Raw genomic sequence first — 23,927 nt, forward strand, 5'->3', positions numbered from 1 at the left:
GTGGTTGGACTAAGGTTAATTAACTGGACAGAAATTCTCAGGTGAACCTCTGGCCTCAAGGACAAATTTGACTACAGAAGGAAAAGTCCCAGGCTTTTTATCCTCAGATTTGACAGATGTGACTTGTAATTGCTACAGTGGTTGTGGGTCAGTGTCGAAGATTTAGCCCACCTTGTTGGACAGAACTAAGGTCAGGAAACTGCTACAGAGATAAACCTTGGGTCTACCTGGTGTGAACCTGGCCTCTGAAGACCTTATGGACAGCAGAACCAGATCAATATATAACCTTAGCTTTGTAATTAATTATGTGAGGTTTTTAGGATGTTATATAAAACCAGTGTTAATTGGATACTGTCGGGATATGATGGATTAAGCAGTATAAGTTTGTTAAGCCTAACTTAGTGACCACAGTGGACTTGACTAAGTGACACTACATATTCTACGGTGTACATCAGGACATGGAGCCATCATCAGACCTGTTCCCTTATGTCCTCGGCTGGTGAGTGTCCTTATTAACAGATAAAGAGTATTTCCAGCAAATCATTATTTTGTTCAAAAATCTTATATTGCTTTTATTGCCAAGCTGCTACAAACATTGTTGATGAAATCACACCAAGATTATCGTATAGGACTGGTAGTTACAATCTGAGATATTAGAATATTGTAAAGGAATCATAAGAAAGAATCATAAAAAAGTTATGGTTTTAATTTGATTGCTTTCGAAATATGGCTAAATCAAGTTTTATATAACCAGACTCCAGAGGGAAGTCTTTAGCCAGGTATGAAATGCTTCAAATAGTCTCCCTTCAAAAGTCAATTTGAATGGATTTGATCCACCACTGGCTGGAAGCTAACGTGACAGTGGTATCAAGGTGCTGGGTGTGTGATGGATGGACTAAGTCAGTGGCAGCATGCAGGTCTGATGTTATAAATAAAATTCTTTGGTAAGAAATGATAATCATATCTAAGGAAAGATATCAAGTACCATAAGAATTTCATAGGTAATTTGGGGTGTCATTTTTTTGCATGCGCACATTGCAGACTCCCACCGTGCAATTCCCCACCCACTTCTCTACTTAAGGGACCATACTACCCCCCTTCTCTTCCTCCGAGCTGATGATCTGTTAGCTTGATCATAGTAACAAGATTTAAATTGCCACTTAAAATGTATTGCATATGATTGAAAGAATGGTACTCTTGTTGAATTCAAAACTATTAGTTTATAATAGGATCCATGAAAATAATCTTCAAATATCTTAATATATTTTATAAATTGTTAAATATTTAAAGATGAAGATGACAGGTTTCTGCGTAGTGGAGGCAGGGCTATGTTGTACCTCGGTGTGATAAACATGGTGGGCTTTGTCCCTTACTTACTCTGACATATGCCAGAGAATTAAAGGTGAAGAGTTATCATGTCATCTGGGGATGGGGATACACCAACGATCTGATTACATCTCTGTTAGCCTCATTACGGGGTGGCCATGTTGTGTTGACAACCAGCCCGATTTGATTTAATTAAGTTGATGTCTGCAGGAAGAATAAAGAGCAGCATTGCAGGATTTTGGGCCAAAAATATGTTGGATTTTGGGTTTGTATCCACCTTTTTGTACTTCATTACAAAACACTTCCTCATAAACATGTTGTTCCGACAACCTGAAGAATTTTAATCCAGTTTGTTATAAAAGTCTACAGAGAGTCTGAAGCACTGTGGCTACCTGAGGAAGTCTAGCTGAGTCGACCTGACAACTTTTATTCTGACTATAGTTTTGCTGATGGTGAGATTGATGAAGCGTACAGGTAGTTACTGTGGTGTTTCTATCTTGGGTATTAGTTATGTAAGTATTCACATGTACTGTTTGCATGGAAAGGGACAAATTCAGGATTTGAAGTTTAATGTGAATGTGATGGTAAAAAAATTGTGTAATCCTGTTGAACTGATATCTTTGTCATTTGACAATCCTACAATTTTCTGACGTCAGCTATGTTGACGATTCATTGTTCTGTTAAATTTTTCGGTTGAAAGAAAAAATTATGATGAAATATTTCGCCATAACTTATGGAAGGTGAGTTAATTGTGCTGTCAGTTGTATATTTAGATAATGCCTCACACCCCTATTACAATTAAAGGATTGGCAGCGATTATCTAGGTTAATCAAAGGCTGAATAGCGTGAGCATTTTAAAATGTAGTTTATGAGAAATAGTTGAAAATTAACAAAATTTGTGTATTATTTTCTTTAGATGGTGATTTTAAATCCCTATACATGTATTTTTAGTTTTGAATTTGTGAGTACATACTTGATGAAACGTTTGCATTAATTGTTACCTAGCTAATCGCTATCAAGGTTACAACCACCAGGTTGTAGTATACCAGGTAACTATACTATAGAAGAAATGTTAACTAAAACAGCCCGTTCAGAATTTGAACCTAACAATAACTGAAATAATGCTGATGCTTTAGTAGGTTACTGGATGATATTAAATGTAATTTAATGATATTCAATAAAATTCAGTTTCAGTGATATTCAATGTAATTTTACTTAATTCAATGATATTCAATAATACTCACTTTAAACTTAAAAATACACGTAAAACAAATAAAAATTAAATGTTATTGGGCAAGATTACCTGTAAATCATTTTCAAAATGATTGTTTGAGTCATGCCATTACTTTTAATATGGTTTTGATGGGTGGGTGGTTGTGCGAGTTGTTTAGGTGATACGTAAAAGGAAACCTAAGATAATAATACGATACAGGTAACAGTCCTGGAGTATAGGAACATTTACTGTGTATAGAAACTTTACACTTCAGTGGAGTTGTGTTACATTGTGGCCTACATATGTGGTCATGTCTTGTCTCCTCCAGGGACATACCTTGTGGTGGAGGTGGGTATGTCCCCGAGGATGGGGCCAGTATGTCAGACAAGGGATGAGTGAGAATTTACATACCATGCTGACAGCTGGCATCATTAAAGTTAGCCAGACATTATCCACGCACACAATTCTGTATTTTAATTTGAGAGCTGCTATCGTGAGTCTAGGTTCTGACATACATTGTAGCTGACTGGTACAGGACATACATGGACACCTAAGGGATACTTGAGCGCCCAAGTCTAGTTACATAACATGTCTCAAGACCTAGACACATAGTGATATACAGACTTTAACCTGATTCAGAACTCCAGATTCAGAACACCAGAGCCAGGGTAAACAAATATACATATATATGTACTCGGACATCAGGGTTCAAGTACTAAAAATGGTATCTCTTTGGCATTGGTGCCAAGGTACACAGCATTGTATCTCTCAGGCATTGGCGCCAAGGTACACAACATTGTATTTATTTTGCATTGGTGCCAAAGTACACAACATTGTATCTCTCAGGCATTGGTGCCAAGGTACACAGCATTGTATCTTGCAGACATTAGTGCCAAGGTACACAGCATTGCATCCCTCAGGCATTGGTGCCAAGGTACACAGCATTGTATTTATTTTGCATTGGTGCCAAGGTACACAGCATTGTATCTCTTCGACATTGGTGCCAAGGTATACAGCATTGTATTTATTTTGCATTGGTGCCAAGGTACACAGCATTGTATCTCTTCGACATTGGTGCCAAGGTACACAACATTGTATTTATTTTGCATTGGTACCAAGGTACACAGCATTGTATCTCCGACATTGGTGCCAAGGTATACAACATTGTATTTGTTTTGCATTGGTGCCAAGGTACACAGCATTGTATCTCTTCGACATTGGTGCCAAGGTACACAGCATGGTATTTATTTTGCATTGGTGCCAAGGTATACAGCATTGTATTTATTTTGCATTGGTGCCATGGTACACATCATTGTATCTCTTCGACATTGGTGCCAAGGTACACAACATTGTATTTATTTTGCATTGGTACCAAGGTACACAGCATTGTATCTCTGACATTGGTGCAAAGGTACACAACATTGTATTTATTTTGCATTTGTGCCAAGATACACAGCATTGTATCTCTCCAACATTGGCGCCAAGGTACACAGCATTGTATCTCGCAGGAATTGGTGCCAAGGTACACAGCATTGTATCTCTCAGACATTGGTGCCAAGGTACACAGCATTGTATCTCTTCAACATTGGTGCCAAGGTACACAGCATTGTATTTATTTTGCATTGGTGCCACGGTACACATCATTGTATTTATTTTGCATTGGTGCCAAGGTACACAGCATTGTATCTCTTCGACATTGGTGCCAAGGTACACAGCATTGTATCTCTCCGGCATTGGTGCCAAGGTACACAGCATTGTATCTCTCAGGCATTGGTGCCAAGGTACACAACATTGTATCTCCGACATTGGTGCCAAGGTACACAACATTGTATTTATTTTGCATTGGTGCCAAGGTACACAGCATTGTATCTCTCCAACATTGGCGCCAAGGTACACAGCATTGTATCTGGCAGGAATTGGTGCCAAGGTACACAGCATTGTATCTTGCAGACGTTGGTGCCAAGGTGTACAGCATTGTATCTAGCAGACATTGGTGCCAAGGTGTATAGCATTGCATATCGCAGGCATTGGTGCCAAGGTACACAACATTGTATTTATTTTGCATTGGTGCAAAGGTACACAGCATTGTATCTCCCAGACATTGGTGCCAAGGTACACAGCATTGTATCTTGCAGACATTGCTGCCAAGGTATACAGCATTGTATCTCGCAGACATTGGTGCCAAGGTGCATAGCATTGCATATCGCAGGCATTGCTGCCAAGGTACACAGCATTGTATTTATTTTGCATTGGTGCCAAGGTACACAGCATTATATCTCGCAGACATTGGTGCCAAGGTATACAGCATTGTATCTCACAGACATTGGTGTCAAGGTATACAGCATTGTATCTCACAGACATTGGTGCCAAGGTATACAGCATTGTATCTTGCAGACATTGGTGCCAAGGTACACAGCATTGCATCTCTTTGACATTGGTGCCAAGGTACACAACATTGTATTTATTTTGCATTGGTGTCAAGGTATACAGCATTGTATCTCACAGACATTGGTGTCAAGGTATACAGCATCGTATCTCACAGACATTGGTGCCAAGGTATACGGCATTGTATCTTGCAGACATTGGTGCCAAGGTACACAGCATTGCATATCGCAGACATTGGTGCCAAGGTACACAGCATTGTATCTCTCAGGCATTGGCGCCAAGGTACACAACATTGTATTTATTTTGCATTGGTGCCAAGGTACACAGCATTGTATCTCTCAGGCATTGGCGCCAAGGTACACAACATTGTATTTATTTTGCATTGGTGCCAAGGTATACAGCATTGTATCTCTTTGACATTGGTGCCAATGTACACAACATTGTATCTCTCTGACATTGGTGCCAAGGTACACAACATTGTATTTATTTTGCATTGGTGTCAAGGTATACAGCATTGTATCTCGCAGACAGTGGTGCCAAGGTACACAGCATTGCATCTCACAGACATTGGTGTCAACCTACACAGCATTGTATCTTGCAGACATTGGTGCCAAGGTATACAGCATTGTATCTCGCAGACATTAGTGCCAAGGTATACAGCATTGTATCTCGCAGACAGTGGTGCCAAGGTACACAGCATTGCATCTCTTTGACATTGGTGCCAAGGTACACAACATTGTATTTATTTTGCATTGGTGCCAAGGTACACAGCATTGTATCTCTCAGGCATTGGCTCCAAGGTACACAACATTGTATTTATTTTGCATTGGAGCTAAAGTACACAGCATTGTATCTCGCAGACATTGGTGCCAAGGCACACAACATTGTATTTATTTTGCATTGGTGCCAAGATATACAGCATTGTATCTCGCAGACATTGGTGCCAAGGTATACAGCATTGTATCTCGCAGACATTAGTGCCAAGGTATACAGCATTGTATCTCGCAGACATTGGTGCCAAGGCACACAACATTGTATTTATTTTGCATTGGTGCCAAGGTATACAGCATTGTATCTCACAGGAATTGGTGCCAAGGTACACAGCATTGTATCTCGCAGGAATTGGTGCCAAGGTACACAACATTGTATCTCGCAGACATTGGTGCTAAGGTGTACAGCATTGTATCTCGCAGGTATTGGTGCCAGACTTGTATCACTCAGGCATTTGAGCCTAGCTTTTAATTATTGTGTTTCTCGGGCAATTAGAGCCAGAATTTAGAATATTAGGCTTCTTGACTCAAGCAAGTCACTTCTCCGAAGTCTTTGTTGAGTTATGCATACATATTGTGCTACATAAAATTAAAAAACCGACAGAAATGGTCTGATGATTATGAAAAGTTTAGACAATAAAGAAATAGGAACTGTACCTGATTGTGTGTTATATTTCTTGACTAACATATGCCAAGAGGTAAGAAAGGTTGGCAGTGTGTTGTCTTTGCTATCTATGGTAAATGTTATACATCATTTGTAATCACAGACATTTTACCTTAGTATGTAATTTTCCCACCTGAAGTAATGGATAGGTACACGTGGTTGTGCGATACAGATAAACTCGGCTCACTTTTGTCCATTATGAAGAATATGTTGTTTTGTCCGAATGTCTTAAACTTGTCAAACTTACTCAAGGGTGCAATCGATGTAAGCAGTGAACACACCTCGTTACTCACAACCTCTAGAATAACCAAATCCAAACAAAAATTAAGGTTAAATTTCCTTTTTTGTCGTGTTTTGTGCGTACCTGATCGGGGGTCTGATTACAGGTGTGGCGTTACCTGTCTTTAGTTAAAGTACTGACAGTCAGGGTATAGGACAGTACCTGGGTAGTTGTATACTGAGTAACCTGAAGTCAATAACAAACTCAGTACCAATTGTTTTTGTGGAAGGATCCAACAGCTGTGTGTATGTCTAGGTAAGTGTGATGACAGGTATGATTGGTGTTTACCTGTAATTACAGGCATGACAGTCTGATGTTAATGTTCATTTGTTGGTGACAGGTGACTATAGGGCAGTCAGTGATAAAGTGTTTTATCTTTGGGCTACTTTTTGTAGACAGTTACTAAACATTAACTATGCTATAAGGGAGTTAAGGTCTATACAAACAAAGTACCTTAACTATACACATATACAGTATACATGTAGCAGTGCAAGTGGGTTTAATATATGCTATTTTAGTTATACAAGTATAATTTTTCACGTGGTAACTTAAATTTGTGTTAAGATTAATATCGGGATATATATACAGTTGTATATCAATAGACAAGCTGTTATGTTTATTTTCCGGGACATTATAGTGACAAGGTTTATGTATACTTGACTTTTTCAATGTTAACAGTTTAGTGAGACTATTATGGTGCCATTGATTGCGGACTGTGTATAGGTTATATAACTGTATAAATATAGCACAGACACGGACTGTCAGAGTGCTGTCAATGTCACGCCTGTCAGTGCAGGCTACGCTAAGGTGACAGAAAACTTAACTCAAATTTTAACATTGATGTCAGCGTAGGACACCTACCTATCTATAACGACCTAATCCCTACTGGACTTCCGCAGGTCACAGGTAAGTCTGTATACAGGTAGAATTATAACTGTTGTTTGAATGAATTACTTTAGTCCTCTAATGCTGCTGTCTGACCTAGTTCCATGTATGTATGTCGTTCAACAGCTGTTTTTGGGTCATTAGATTGTGTTTTACCTGTGTGCTACCTTTACCTTAAATGTGGATGTTTGTTACAGGTGAAACTCAAATATGTGTTGAATTGAGTGAAGATTCGGTAACACTTTACTGGTGATTTTATCAGTGGTAATTAATTAAACATTGTTTTATGAAATGACCTGCATTACGTTTATCAAAATCGTATGCTGCTTTCTTTACAATGAATTTGTCACAATTTTAAGTCCTGGGTATAATTATCTAAAGTAGAAGGCTGGCTGTCATAACTCAGTGGGTATTGACCTGATCAATGGCTATTTGAAGGCACAAGACAAGTAAATAGGCTATCAAGTGAAATGTATTTGCATAAGGTAATTTCCAGGTGTGTATGAACTACTGGCCTAGTACAGCTATAAAGGGCTGCTTTAGATAAGGTGCTATAGCTATGATAGGTGGGGATAGTTAGAGTATTATCCCAACGACCGGTCAATCACTTCAGGTACGTTTCAGGACTGCTTCCAGTAGCTAGGTGTGATAAATATTTCTATAAGTTCATATAATGAGTTGATCGAGTCTATAAATGGGTTATATATTTGGTCAAAGACCTTTAATAATCAATACATACCATTAGGTCTACAGATCCTCAGCACTAGTAGCTATATAGGTAAGTGTGTACATGTGTCAATGTCCAGACCCTGACCAGCTTCCTGTTCATCTGCTTGTAAATTCCTCCCATGCTTTATTATTGATTATTAGCAACAAACAGTACCTTATTAATGTTATAAAATAGCCATTAAAGAAGATTGCCTGTCTGTCAACTAGGCATTACTTCTACATAGTGTCTCTAACTCATATACCCCTACATATTTTAACTTGACTCGCTCAGTCTTTGATTTGGTAAGGTTTAAATGTGACTTTGGGGGTCAATGGGTTAAACACATATTGAAATATACTGGACCAACATTTTGAGATAAGTGATGAGTCGATATTATCCCTTAAAGCTATATATATACCACTAATTACGTTATACCTGTAATTTTGCATTAGAGTTATCAGCTCTTCTAAAAAATTGCATAAAATGTTTGTAACAATTTAGATTTACATCTCAGTGTTATCAACCCATAATTGTAGTGTACTATTTTTTGAAACTTCATCAAATACATTTAACCAGTCCAGTATCCAACACCTGCTTAATTATACTATAATCTACCCTTCTCCACAAATGGTACTAGATAGATGCTGGGAAGATATAGAAGCAAAATAGCACTGATTTGACTGCATGGTAGACTGATGTATCAGTAGTCATAGGAACATCCACTGAGCAGTAAAACAATGACAACAGAGGAGGCGGGAACAGTAATAGTTACATTAACTGGGGTGGATGTTTATATCGGCACACAATTGTTTTGTTTTAAAGGCCATTTGTCAGAGTTGACATAAGTGTCATAAACTGACAGAAGGTTTATAACAAAGTATGTAGGTCATAGCTATCACTGATGTTCACTTCTGTATTTATCATAATGTTAGAATTATTTTGTTTTAATGTCATATTCCTTATTTAACTGGGCTTATAGCTGATAACTAAACATATTGCTATGTCATCTGAAGCAGGAATAAATCTAGGTGTTCCTGTAAGAGTGTAAGTTTATATGTTCATCCCCTAGATACCTGCACATAATTTACATGTTTAAAATGAGGAAATAAATACTTTCTTGTAAATGTAAATTTATTCTATGTATATGTATCCTACATCTTATATCCTAGGACCTATAGTTATGTCTAATGTAATCACAGACAAGTAACGACGTATAGGCTTGAGGAAAGTGAGAGCATGGAAACTCAACTCGATGGAAACTTATGGTATAATCTTCAGACATTGGACATTTTGTAGTGTAAGAGGAATTCTGAAACTATGGAACATTCAGAGGACTTTCTATTGTTATCTCAGACAAATTCAATACACATTTTGCTTGCGTCAGTAGGGGTAGGTCACACGTCTATGCTGAATAGGACTTGAACCAAGGACCTCTGAAGGTCATAAACCAGCATGCGCACTTAGCATCCAATCAAGTTAGAAATAGCTGTTATCTTCCAATTTTGTTCAATTTGGTGTAGTGCAGGTTTAGGTTTTATCTTGACAGATAGATATAGGTCAAGGTCAAGGATATCAGCATCTTCTATCACCATATAGGTTTTGTGCCTCTGACAGGGTAGCTACACCTGTCCTCATCATTTAGGATCCTGTGTCTAGTTAGTGATAAAGACCTATTGTATGTATGCAATGAAACAAAGGTAAAGTGTCACCTTAACTTACTTAGTCAATTAAGGTTATATATCACCTGTATGTACTTCATTAACACACGTAATTTGTCACCTGTAGTTACTAAGTAAGTCAACGTAATGTATCACCTGTATGTACTTCATAAAACACAGGTAATTTGTCACCTATATTGCTAACGAAGCACAGATTCTGTAATGTGTCACTACAGTTGAGTTTCATAAATACAGTACAGTATAACCTGTCTAAACTGGCCCCTGTCCAATCCAGATCCCTGTCTAAACCGGTTGTGATTTGTGGTCCCGGCATATTCCCTATATAATCATAGTAGTTAAACCCTGTATAAACCGGACCCTGTTCATTCCAAAAACCAGCGTTAGTTCACAAAGTTGGCATATTTATCCATGTTAAAACAACCTGTTCATTCCGGTCCTGAAATTTTTCTCGGCCGGCTACAATCTAAAGCAAACAAATTCTAAACAAATTAGCGCTGTCCAATGTTAGGTCGCCCTTCATTTGTATCATAAACTTTATATTTTGTATATAATTAAAATTTCCAATTGATTCATATCTTTCTTGTTTATGTTGACACACTTGTATACAGATCGTATGCAAAAACACTACCATTTTTTATTTTCAAAAAATGACATGCCGACCCTGTATAAACTGGACACCTGTGTAAACTGAACAAATAGTTTGGTCACGGTGACATCCGGTAAACTTTAGGCAGGTTATACTGTACTTAAGTAACCCAATAATTTTACCTGAAGTTTAACAAATTTGAAAAGCAATTTAATGATAAAGAATATCAAAATTAATACTGAGATGAAAACAACCTCTTTTAATACTGTAAAGTTTTCATGCCTACAAATGCACCGGTATGTAAAAAATGTATTTGTCTAAATGGTGCAAAACTGTATCACATTTTCTTTGTTGGGGGAATTTCTGTGAAGGACATTCATTACTTGAATGTAAGCTTGGACTCAGTTCATGTCTTGATAGATATTTCTGTCTGTTTAACATGACTGCAGTCATGCCTACTTATTCCTGTGCTAATCTGTTCCACGGGTTTACTCGGTCATTGTTTCCTGTATATTTGTTAGTAGTGTACGTCTGGCCTGGTTCAGCTCACTGTGTTATAGCTAGGTTTTTTTACTACTGTATTTATCTTTCAGAAACTAACTGCTTGACTGTTCACATAGATGATTAAATAATTGTTGATAACGATTAACGCTGCATCAAGCTTCGTGGGGGACGTAACGGTAGATGTCACACAAGTGCACTCCCTTGTTTACCGTGTGGGATGGGAGAGGTACACGTGTATGGTCTAGCCGTCTTAGGTGTGTCACTTACCTGGAGATGCGTGGTATCATAGTGGTTGTAAATAATTATTATATTTCTATTTTCTATAGACAGATAGTCATCGTTGATTTTTTAAGAAGATATGGTCATAAATAATTAATGAATAGTAGGTGTTTTTAACATTACATACAATGTAGTTTTCATTATGAAGACTTGGAATGTATCTTTCCACAGTTAAAGTGTTAATTAACATAACATTCAACTAGACATATACTTCTTCTTTATCAACTGTGTCTGCATATTCAATAAGTGATGGATCAAAACAGGTTGGTACATTTTGTAAAATAGTTAGGATTTTACATCTAGATTACAAAAGCATTAGTTTCAAGTCCGAGATTTCATTACATATTTGTTCAAATCTATAGGATATTTTTAAGTTTGAAAATATTTTATTATTTACAATGTATGTGTGGTATAGAAATAGTGATTTCTGTCGTCTATGTATATATAGATATCTCAATCATTCGGAAGGAAGGAAGTTACTGGTTTTAATTGAAATTTAAGTTTTGTCAAGCACTACTTCCTGTTATTTAGAAGGTTTTTAGGTCATTAACAGATAATTAAACACAGGGATCTAGTGTCAGTCTGTATACACAAACATGGTATAGGAAAATAAGGCTGACATTTTCAGTATGATATTGTGTTACCAGGAAATACCATTAATTTATTCAGAAGGTTTTTAGGTCATTAACAGATAATTAAACACAGGGATCTAGTGTCAGTCTGTGTACACAAACATGGTATAGGAAAATAAGGCTGACATTTTCAGTATGATATTGTGTTACCAGGAAATACCATTAATTTGTTTGACATGTCATATGATGTTAAAAATGTATCATGATATAAATATAGGTTAGGGTTATCTACAATATTCAATTTCTAGCTCCCAGTTTCATGAATATTCTTTAATTATTACTGAAAAGTTTTCTGTTGGAAAATATTGTTGGTGTTTTGGAAAATTTCCTGTAGATTGTTCTGTAACTCCAGCACTGCTTTCAATTGGAAATAGGTTTTTATAATTATACACATATGTTCTGTGTAACAAATAACAAACATCAGTTCTTTTAACTGTTTTCATAAGTCTTTTATTAAAAAGAAATTTATATAAGATCTTATTGACAAATATAAATCTCCTGAATCTCTATAATGTGTAACAAACACCCTGTTGTACGTAGGTAAATATACCCTGTTATAATGTGAAACAGTACCTCCGACAGCAGAACTCGAACTTTTTGACAAGGCATGTGACACAGCACTACTGGGTCCGGTCCAGCTCTGTATCTGGTGAAGGTGTTTAGTTTTGTTTGTTTTCATGTAGATCATATATACCTTTCAGTGAGTTTTGTTTGATCTTACAGAAATAAACATTTATGAGGATAACACCTGTATTCTACCTTACATATCAGAACATTGGCACCAGCAACCTGTTTCCCATTCACAGATCTGTCTCATCTCCATGGCAATCAGATTTAGAAAGATTTTTTTTTTGAATCACCTATGGGAGGTCCTAGTATATCTGAGAAATCTACTGTGTGTTTTCTGTACTAGTTCTGGTTCAGTATCTCGTAGTATTACAAGGTAGCATGTACAGAGATTACTACAGTAGACTGCTCTGCATGTACAGATCTGTAGATAGTCCCGTTTAACTGTATACCAATGTGGCACCTGGTTTGGTACAGATTCTACTGTTGATAGGTGGGAAGTATAGGTGCGCTAGAATACATGGTTAAAGATTTTGTTGAAGTGAAGAATTCTTTCTTACAATGTATTTAGATCAGTTTTTCTATTTCAGTCCGTTTTATTGCAGTATTCAGAAATGTCTTTCTCTATGATGTTTAAAGTCAAAATATAAATATCAGTTAGGCTTTGATGCTTAGAAAACATGTTACGTATGAGATGGAATCCTGCGGTACAACTTTTAAGTGAGTCAAATTTAAATGCATAGATTTGAAAAAGATTTTTTGTTTTGTTATTAAAAAAAATATGGTGGAGCAAATAAATATGATTTTTAGTTTTTCTGCAAACACATTTATTTTTTCTGAATCTGAAGACGTTTAACACCTATACCCGCTGGGCTGACACAGATATAAATGATATGCCAGGGAAAATGGTGCAGTCATAAAATGGAGAACACTTTTATGGTTAAGCTGGAACTCTTTGATAATGAAAAACAGGAAAGGTACCTATGGTAACATTTCAAAGTAATATGAAGTATTTTTCTACTTTAAAGTTAGCTGTTTGATTTATTTGAAATTTCTTCAAAGGAAAGATATTCCAGGTTGAGTAAATTACTCTGTATCTAAAACATAAGATACTTTTGATATCTATGATGCCCGTGTTCTGACTGACATGGATATATGTTTAGAATAGGTAGATATGTTTATAAGTGTATCCATGGTGATGGACCTGATCCATGAGGTCAAGTGGTCATTCCTGTAGACTGCCTTTCAACACTGCACTTTGTTGTGCAATTGTATGCAGCGAGTTGTGCACCACATAGCGATTAACTATGACTGAGTTTGATCATATTTCTGTCTTTGAAATTTGACAAAGTTGATGTAAGATTGTGATCGGAGATTGAGGTCAGAGAGGAAGCCAGTGTATTTCAGGCTGGTTACTAACAGTACTGCCAGGACACTGTATTACATTGTACATCAACAACTAGTACATTTACCCCTCAGTTTTACTGGGGCTTGTTATTCTGTGGTTTTACATGTACAGGGTGTGTCTTGTAGGGTGTTTCTTACAGGAATTCTATTACAAGGCATGTGCGCAAGCTAGCCACTTATACATGATCTTATAGCTAGTCACCTCACTATGTTAATCATTATGTTCCTCTATCAATTACTGAGGTCATCTTTGCTAAATCTGCATCAAGTATAATCAGAAAAGTCAACATGGTCACATCATCAATTTGAACAGAATGGGAACTTACAATTTGCTAGACCTGGATTTGAACTGGTGACGCATAATTGTTACTTTTGACTGAAACTCTCTCTGATCACAGTTGGTCTGTCCGATTACAGTTGATTTGTCCGATCACAGTTGGTCTGTCTGATCACAGTTGGTCTGTCTGATCACAGTTGGTCTGTCTGATTACAGTTGGTCTGTCTGATCACAGTTGGTGTGTCTGATTACAGTTGATCTGTCTGATTACCGTTGATCTGTCTGATTACAGTTGATCTGTCTGATCACAGTTGGTCTGTCCGGTTACAGTTTATCTGTCCGATCACAGTTGATCTGTCTGGTTACAGTTGGTCTGTCTGATTATAGTTGGTCTGTCCGATCACAGTTGATCTGTCCGGTTACAGTTGGTCTGTCTGTATGATTACAGTTGGTCTGTCTGATCACTGAGTTGGTCTGTCTGATTACAGTTATCTGTCTGATTATAGTTGGTCTGTCTGATCACAGTTGGTCTGTCCAGTTACAGTTAGTCTGTCTGATCACAGTTGGTCTGTCCGGTTACAGTTTATCTGTCCGGTTACTGTTGATCTGTCCGGTTACAGTTGGTCTGTCTGATCACAGTTGGTCTGTCCGGTTAAAGTTTATCTGTCCAGTTACAGTTGATCTGTCTGATTACAGTTGGTCTCTCTGATTATAGTTGGTCTGTCTGATTATAGTTGGTCTGTCCGGTTACTGTTGGTCTGTCCGGTTACTGTTGATTTGTCTGATTACAGTTGATCTGTCTGATTACAGTTGATCTCTCTGATTACAGTTGATCTGTCTGATTACAGTTGGTCTCTCTGATTATTGTTGGTCTGTCTGATTATAGTTGGTCTGTCCGGTTACTGTTGGTCTGTCCAGTTACTGTTGATCTGTCTGATTACAGTTGATCTGTCTGATTACAGTTGATCTGTCTGATTACAGTTGGTCTGTCTGATTACAGTTGGTCTGTCTGATTACAGTTGGTCTCTCTAATTACAGTTGGTGTCTCTGATTATAGTTGGTCTGTCTGATCACAGTTGATCTGTCCGGTTACAGTTGATCTGTCTGATTACAGTTGGTCTCTCTGATTATAGTTGGTCTGTCTGATCACAGTTGGTCTGTCTGATTACAGTTGGTCTGTCTGATCACAGTTGATCTGTCCGGTTACAGTTGGTCTGTCTGATTACAGTTGATCTGTCTGATCACAGTTGGTCTGTCCGATCACAGTTGATCTGTCCGGTAACAGTTGGTCTGTCTGATCTGCATGCACAGTTGGTCTGTCCGCTTACAGTTGGTCTGTCCGCTTACAGTTAATCTGTCTGCAATCACCATTGACCTGCTCCAGTCAGATCTGCTAATTCAGCTATCAGCTGATTCTCTGTTACAATGACTGAACAACAAATGTATGTCACTTGTTCATGTAATTCTGCATAGGTGTTTTTTAATCAATTATCCACTAGAATGAATATATTGGTAAACATTCCATAATTATAAGTTCAGACTAGAGAGAACGAATCAAAATACAACACAACATGTGTGTGGGAATAATTGGCCACAGTAATCTTGTTGAGCTGATCTTATTAACAAAATGAGATTAACAGCGATATTACCAAACGTTACAAAAACCTGTTTCTGCATGGTCAGTGACTGGTCATCTTAACTCTGATCTCTAGCCCTTTGATGTCCAGTTGGTGTCCTTAGGGAGATTAACTGCTGACCAGAGTAGTGTGGGCAGTTGAAAGCTGAAATCCTCCCTTTAATACCTCTATTGTTGATGGTCAGTGTAAGATTATACCTGCAGGAAATAAACACCTTTTAAAAGTTGAACTGAAGTGAGAAGATGTTAAGGTTGTACGCTGTGTGATTAAACACATGTCATTGCAAGGGAGGTAACTCTTCTTCACTTTCCATTTCAATAATCAATAAAAATAACAACATCCCTGAAATAAGATTCCATTTTAACTTAAAGGATGTATTACTTCTTGTTTTAATTTTAACGTACACAAAATTATTTTTTCCATAAAGACAATACTACATGAACTCATCAGGAAATGCCTAGTACTCAGGTCAACTTGCATTTAGATGTCGTTGTAGACATTGTATATACCAACACATATTTCATTGTTCCATATAGGAAACACTACTTGAATTCAGCAATACTACTTGAATTTATTGTTCCATAAAGGAAATACAGATGAAGTACTATATAACACCAACATGACAATGTGGTGAACATAAAATCACAAAGGCTGTAGGATCACTGTCAAATTTGTCACCTTAAATACCCAAACTACTTGTCTTAAGCGTTTCTTTGTTATCATTGAAAAAGCAAACCATGAAATTGGGTTGTTACCCGAGCCCCAAGGACACAAGTTAGTTTTACAGGTATTATGATAAGCTGGCATTTGTTGTAGACTTAAAACCATTCTGATAACCCCCATGGCTCGAAAATAGATTGGGGCTGTACATTTACCTTGTATTATCCATTTCGGAAACTTAGGGGTGTTCCTGGACAGATCGTATAAAAAGAAAAAGGCCGTTATTATTAGTAGTTATCGAAGATTTGAAGTGGTCAGTTCTAATTGACACTAGGGTACTGGACATGCTAGTCAGTTGTACAATTCACAATGCTACCTGAAGTTGTACAAAGTTAAAACGTACTGTGAAGCAAGCAATACAAGGTATTTGGTGGTCAGTCCATATTTTTGACACAATGGAAGAAAAGGTGAAGGAAGAAAATCTAGAGGACTTCAATCTTGATTGGGATTTAGCTGAAGAAGGGTAAGAAATGTGAACTACAATCTGAGAAACACATTTTCCAATATAAATTAGAGAAACACTTAAATTATTTATTTATCACTGTTGCTATGATTCCTAGAGACTGTGTCATAAATAGATCTATGGCAGGATATTTAAAACTGTGTGGTAGTGAGAGGATGGGGCATTAATAAACTTTTGAGACTTTGATTCCCAAAAGGTATTAATAAACTTTTGAGAATCTTCACTACAGAAATTTGTATTAAGCTGTCTGTTAAGGGGTCCAAAGCCTGGGTACCCAGACAGCTCTGAATCCTTTTCCTGCTGGTTTATATAGTGGAGCAAGATACAGTAGCTATAGGACATCTGTCACATTAGGGATGTGTATAGAGGGGATAACAAAATACTTCAATACCGATTGATATTGATATTGATTTTTGACAGCTGCTGCATAGGAGTTTAATAGTACAGGGTATGAAGTATAGGTTCCAAGACGGGATAGGTACAGTCAATGTTACGAGACAACACAAGTTGTCAATGTTCCATAACAGGATAGGTGTTTTTATTACAATATAAGGTATGTACTGTAACAGGTATGATAAATGGGTGGAAGGATATGGAAGGCTAATCATATGTACAGTTTACTGATATAAGTACAATAGATTGTATTGTGTGTGTGTAGTCTTGCTGTGCGCTATAGCGGGTACACGTACTACAGCTTGTATTCAAGGCTAAGGTACACGAGGTGTTTATCTGTCTAGCTATTATATCCACCCTGTATATACCTTTATTTACTGGTAGTTGTGCACCAGACACTCCAGGTAAGGTGCAGGGTTAGTTTGTACATGTCAAACCAATTAACACATTTCTTTGGTTGACTTGTGGTAAAAGTTTTGTTAAACCAAAGTAGGGTTGTGCTACACTGATTGATAGATAGGGACACTTTATAGGTACACTACAGGTATGTATTTCAGTAGAGATGAATAAATAGTCTGTATATACTATACCTGTCTTATATGGCAGTTATTACCTGTATAATCTTACAACCCATAATTACTGTCATCACTAGTGTCTGATGAACCTGAGTAATCTGACAACTATTGTGACTGACACTATTCTTGTCTATGGTATACCTGTGTAATTTGACAACCTGTGATGATTGTCATTACTGGCATGTGAACCTGTATAATCTGACAACCTGTGTTGATTGTCAATACTAGCATATCTTCCTTTACAATCTGACAGTCCAGGGTTACTGTCGGTACTGGTAGCTATTATGTACCTGTTGAATCTAACAACTAAATGAACATGGCTATCAACACTGGTATTGGTACATATCTGACAACCTTCAGTGAAACACTATAATTACCGGTTGAGCAGATATTTCCTATTTATGGGATATATCATAAATGAGAAAGATAACACTTAATTGGGATATTATAGACAGGAAGTTATATTTGCTAGTAAAACCTTTAATCTATGATAATTTGGTATTCCTAGTTTTCATGCATTAAGAGTAATTGATCAGAGTCTAATGAGTATTACATTACTTCCTCTGTGTAGCCGATGGAGCAGTGATTGATTCGTCCCAGTGGAGGGCACGTTTGATGATAGAAATGTTATGATTATTGCTTGGTAATGTAAATGTAGTGAGCATCGGGACCATGTGTTTTGTGTCATTGACAAAAGGTTTTGGAGTGGCTGTGTTTCATAATTATTTATTAATTACAAGGCAATATTCCAAGGTACGGATATCATTGTTGAAATTAAAATTATATTTGAAAGTTATCATTACAATGGAAATTGATTTACAAACATTTAAAAGGTTCATGGTAAATTTTGCTGAGTAATTATTGATTACCTGAATCAATTAATTTTGAGATTTGATATCACACAAATAAACAGTAATTTATTCCAACCGCTATATCATCATAACATCAGTCATTTATGTGAATATCAGCCTAGTCACCATGTGATCCCAAGTGTAATGGAGTTGTTTGTGTGGGTTATCTCCCTTGATTAACAAGATGCATTAGTTTTGTCTGGATCAACCAGTATGTATGTACATGTTGTGCTTGGTAAATGACATATCCTATGACCATATGACCTTGAAACTTTACAGACAAGGTTACTGTCTGCAAGCAGAGTGCATAATGAATAAGTTTTCATTTGATATGATGTCTACATGTCAATGCGTTTATTTATAGATACAGTTAACAGTCAGGTTATGCAAACTGATATGAGCATTGCTCCCACTGATGATTAACGGTTCAAAGGTTTGTGCCAGAATCCTTCAGACCATTCCTGTTGTCAGCATTGAAAAGGATCTTGTTACAAATACTCAGTGATTTTCAGCTTTATGATATATTGTTTTATTCAATGTTTTTTATTTTTGTAAAGATAATTGTCACTATTGGCGGATATTTTTGTGAAGTCCTCAGCTATTTTTGCCAGAAATTCTGTTGTCCCTCAGTTCCTGATTGAACCCCCTGTATGGGCCTCACATTGGAGATTGTGAGAAGGGCGTGGGGCGGTTATGTAATGGGTGGGGGCTGATCTCTGATATAAACCCATCAGGAAACAAGTGGTGACTCCCAGGGGAGGGTGCAGGTGTGTGATTGTGTACCTGGGGTGCCAGGTTAGTGATAACTCCTACGACCCTCCAACAACAAATCTCACAGTACCATACTGTTAGAACATTGAATATAAACACCCTATGATGAAACATCAAAGTTAATCTAACATTTGACTCATGATGTGAAATCGTTGATTATATACCCCGCATCAAATCAAATCAAATCAAATAATAGAATTAATCAAATAATATCAAGAAAGTTTCTCTGATAAAGTTTTGGGAATAGATACATATTATGTAGATCTCAATTATTTATTCTTAACGTGGGAATCAGAATATATTTATGTAACTGAGTGTTTTCATCAAAACAGCAGGTTGGCGATAATTTATGGCTATTAAAAAAAGAAGGCATAATGTTAAAATATCATACAATGGTAATAAAATGGTGATATTAAACAAAGTTCTCTGACACTTCAAGCTGCCTTTGGGCTTAGCTCATTAAGATTCACAACCATGCTATATTTTTAACTCACCTGGTGTGAAAATGAATATTTTTCACGCAAGACATAATTTTCGATATATCTTCAGGTGAAGGGTAGTAAAATTTTATGTTGCATAGAGTACAGAGATCATTACAGACTAGGTTGACATGGATGTTTATGTTTCTAGTTCAATGTTGTACAAAATAAACAATTAAGGCCACCCGGTGACACAGAACTAGACTTGGTTACATCCATGGTACTGTCAGGGTACTCCAGGAGTCAACTCTGTGTAGGGCGTCAATAGTCTCTATAGGTTTGGGGTGAATGGATGATGATCAAGCAGAAAAGATGGATCAGTATTTAAATGCCAATATTTAAACAACAAATTGGGAATGGTACAAAAGAATACCATCTCAAACAGAGGATTTGTAGGAGACCAGCTCTGAGGTTAAGAAGGTACTTCATATCTGGCACGGTACATTGGCAGAGGATTTAAGACTATCCTTGTGTCTGTAATGGTTTGACGAGCTGAAGGACTTGAAAATTATAAGAATCATCTTCAAATGAGTTCTTTGCTCCAAAACACCTTTATTGTATCTGATGATTTCTGGCTTCAGTTGTGAGACAAGAGATACAAGGAGTAAAACAGAGTTGTTTTGGATGTACATGGTTATTGCTTCTTTCTTCATGAACATCGAGGATATACGTGCGATAAAAGTTTAACATGGGAGTCTTGTCTAGTAACACACTTTACTGAAAGGACTGTGTTAGTTGGTCTGTATAGATGTCATGATATAAAATGTGGCAGTATTGGCACCACATTTGAACCAAAAGGAATTGTGCAGGACAAGGATAAAGGATCCTGAGGATGTGGGTTAATTAGACCATATTAATCATTTAAATCTAACAAAATTGACCTGGAAAAGTTCTGGGTAACAGACACTACAGGATGAAACCTGGAGTTAAGAAAAGTCTGAGCATGTAAGTATATCTAAGCTGTATAACATACCAGTCCTGACCCTATACAGTATGTGTATCACCATCAACAGATCTCAAAGTTCAAATATGGTATTTTCTTATAATGTCATCCAAATCATCAAGTTTTGATGTGATTTAGTTTCAAACCATTTAAAGATAGTTGACACATTATATATTGTTACACTTCAAGTGAATTTCTGGCTATTTGATTGGTTGGGAGAAATCTAAACAAAAATCTCTGTCACCCTCCGAAAATACATTGGTTTTATGGGGCGCGGGTGATATTGCCATGAGACAGTGAAAAATATCACATGCGCGAAAAATGTGCGTTCACCGCCTTGTTTCCCCATCGTGATGGTCACAAGAACATTTGACGGCAACAGCCAATTTTATCAAGCGCCGGTGCGATAGCGATTGTAACCAGCTGACTATCAACAAAGAAGATGTCATTATCGAGGTTTGCTGCCGTTTCTGAGCTACAAAGACTTTTGGTGTAACAAAATAGATATGACATTCATTAGCAGGTGACAATGAATATTGTCAACCCTCAAAAACCCATTGTCACCCTCGGCTCTATATAGTCCACCCTGTGGGACCCAAGGTCTTGGTTCTGTGTTTCTGCAATAGTAAATCTAAACATGGTCAGTCTAGGCTAGATAGCTCAGTTTGGAAAGTTATGAATTAATATAGTTCAAGGTTTGAATCCAGGTCTAGTTACATGTCCTATGTTTCCAGTCCATTTTACACTTTGGGTACCATAACCAGAATAGGAGACAGCTGTCAAGTGATAGTGAATAGTATATTATACTGCTGAGCTCTTTAGACTCTGTGTTGATAAGGATTGCAGTTGAGATTGTAGTGGCCGTGTCGGAAAGTACTTGGCGTTGAAATACAACTTCTGTTTCATTATAAAGTTACGAAAGTGATACATTTTTGTATGTATACATTTGGTTGAAGTACTATTTACACAAAACCACTTGTTCATTAGAATGAAAAGAATGAAATATTTATATGCCTTCAGATAAAAATACGGAAAAGTCAAGTATGACCACTACAGTGTCTGTGTACTTCATATAGACATTGCTCCGATAATATCAAGTCCTTGAATATTTTCAGTCAAAAAGCTTGCTCAAATAAATCACACATAAATTTTTAAAAACATGCTTTGATGTGTCATGTATGCCTTTTGAATGCATTTTTTGATTCTTTATACTTTTGGCCTTGAGCCACAGATTTCCACTAGAGATGTAGGGGAGGTAACTCAACACTTAGCCTCAATGCTTACAGTATTTTGAGGTGTTTTCAACCACACTTAAGAAATTTCATTTAAATTTGTGATAACTTGATAAATATCAATTCAAGGATATAACTCATTTACTCTTGATTCATTTTGGGATGGATGGTAAATAATTTAACATGAGAGTCACAATATATTCAACACCCAGCATGCATCTCTTTATTCATAGACAAAATGATTAAAAAAAGAAATTTAAAAAAAATGTTACAAGAACATTTGAAAAACAAGAAATAGAACCTTCATCATTCCAAAACAAGAAACTGCTGGTGTATATAAATAAAATAAGCAAATAAATGGTCAGATAGAGGTTTTGGTTGTAGAAGTAGGGTTGGGGTGGGGGGTGGGGGGCTGGTCATTATGGAGAAGAGGATGAGGTTGAAGTTGAAGGAAAGGGGATGATTGGGGGTTTGGAGGGGATGAGGGGAACACTTAACAAGATACCAATCAACACAAATCAATATGGACAAGCCAGGAATGTACATGAGTAAGATAGCACCATTTTAACAGAAACCAATTCTGTGTCTATCAGGCATTCCAGGGTTTAGTTTTCACTCCTCACACTAAAGATGACAAATCCTTTTGGCAATTTACAGGAATCGGTGAGATTTACACTAATACACTATTCCAACATTCGAGTCTGGTGCCGTCTGCTCCTAGTCCTCCTGTGATTAGTGTTATCAGCAGGGGAAGGTGAGGGAGACTCAACTCGCCCAATCTTCATTGAAGTTTTCCAATTTGGGGTTTTATCAGACTTATCTTGAACATTTGATGGTTTGTTGCCTGGGAGCTGGTGATAGTAGTTATAATCTGTGTATCTCTTGTCACTTCAAACTTCGGTCCAACTTACCTCACATATTACAGTCTCCATCAAATCGTTTCTGAAAAAGAGTTTTCATCAAATGGGATACATTTTGAATGTTGGATATGAAATCAGACCAGCTTTTAAAGAAGCCACAGAAATGATAACAATATCAATCATGATTATCGTCAAAAATATTGGAGAAACTTGTTTAAAAGAATCGTTCAAGCTAGCCAAACTTTTGAATTGGGAGTTTAAGGTAAAGATCGGGAGGAGCAACAACTACCTTAATTTCTATCTAACTAGTACTCGTGTACACTTGTAAACCTGTACCTACCAATACACACACATGAAATGTACACATGTACACACGTACCATGATACACCGTCACACGTTCACGCCAACAACAGCTTCAGCTGCCAGTATTTTTTTTATCAAGTTTTAGTATTTGTTTTATCTTATCCCCTGATAAGCTTTTCTTTTCCTTAGACTTGTGTTAATGTATCAACATTCTTCTCATTTGAGAACTTTCAGTTGGAAATATTTCAAGTGTTGTTTTTAAAATTTCTGATAGTGTGAAGTGAATTTCGCGACCTTAAATTGGGGTGTAGTGGGCTGTTGTGATTTTCCTCTGATAAACAATTGTGATGGAAGTTAAATGGTTTGCACTTTAAAACTGAAACCTGAACAGTGTGAGTTGGATACAGAAGCTCCAATAAACACACAACAATACATCACAGGAGTTTAATATTTTTCAGCTGTTCAGTTAAAGCAGCGGGCGAAATGACACCATTGTGAAATCGGATATTAATATTGGTATGAAAAGGGTGGAAGTG

General features: G+C 36.9%; 1 protein-coding gene across 10 annotated transcripts in view; it reads left to right on the top strand.

Annotated features, from left to right (window-relative positions):
• The window catches only part of LOC110455625 (SH2 domain-containing protein 3C-like), an 87,354-nt gene that overhangs the window by 32,267 nt on the left and 31,160 nt on the right, over positions 1–23,927 (top strand). The window contains exon 1 of one of the 10 annotated variants that reach the window (XM_021505845.1): positions 6,775–6,893. The exons of 5 other annotated variants lie outside the window; for them this stretch is intronic. In XM_021505845.1, coding sequence (XP_021361520.1) covers positions 6,886–6,893 — 8 coding nt within the window. In that variant the 5' untranslated portion in view covers positions 6,775–6,885. Of the gene's footprint in view, positions 1–6,774; positions 6,894–7,404; positions 7,545–11,490; positions 11,544–17,515; positions 17,537–20,183; positions 20,998–23,927 lie in introns of those variants that run through there. 4 more of the 10 variants (XM_021505846.1, XM_021505844.1, XM_021505848.1 and 1 more) reach the window with 4 other exon arrangements.

Source organism: Mizuhopecten yessoensis, unplaced genomic scaffold (assembly GCF_002113885.1).
Source record: "Mizuhopecten yessoensis strain PY_sf001 unplaced genomic scaffold, ASM211388v2 scaffold8335, whole genome shotgun sequence".
In the NCBI taxonomy this organism is placed as follows: Eukaryota; Metazoa; Mollusca; class Bivalvia; order Pectinida; family Pectinidae; genus Mizuhopecten; species Mizuhopecten yessoensis.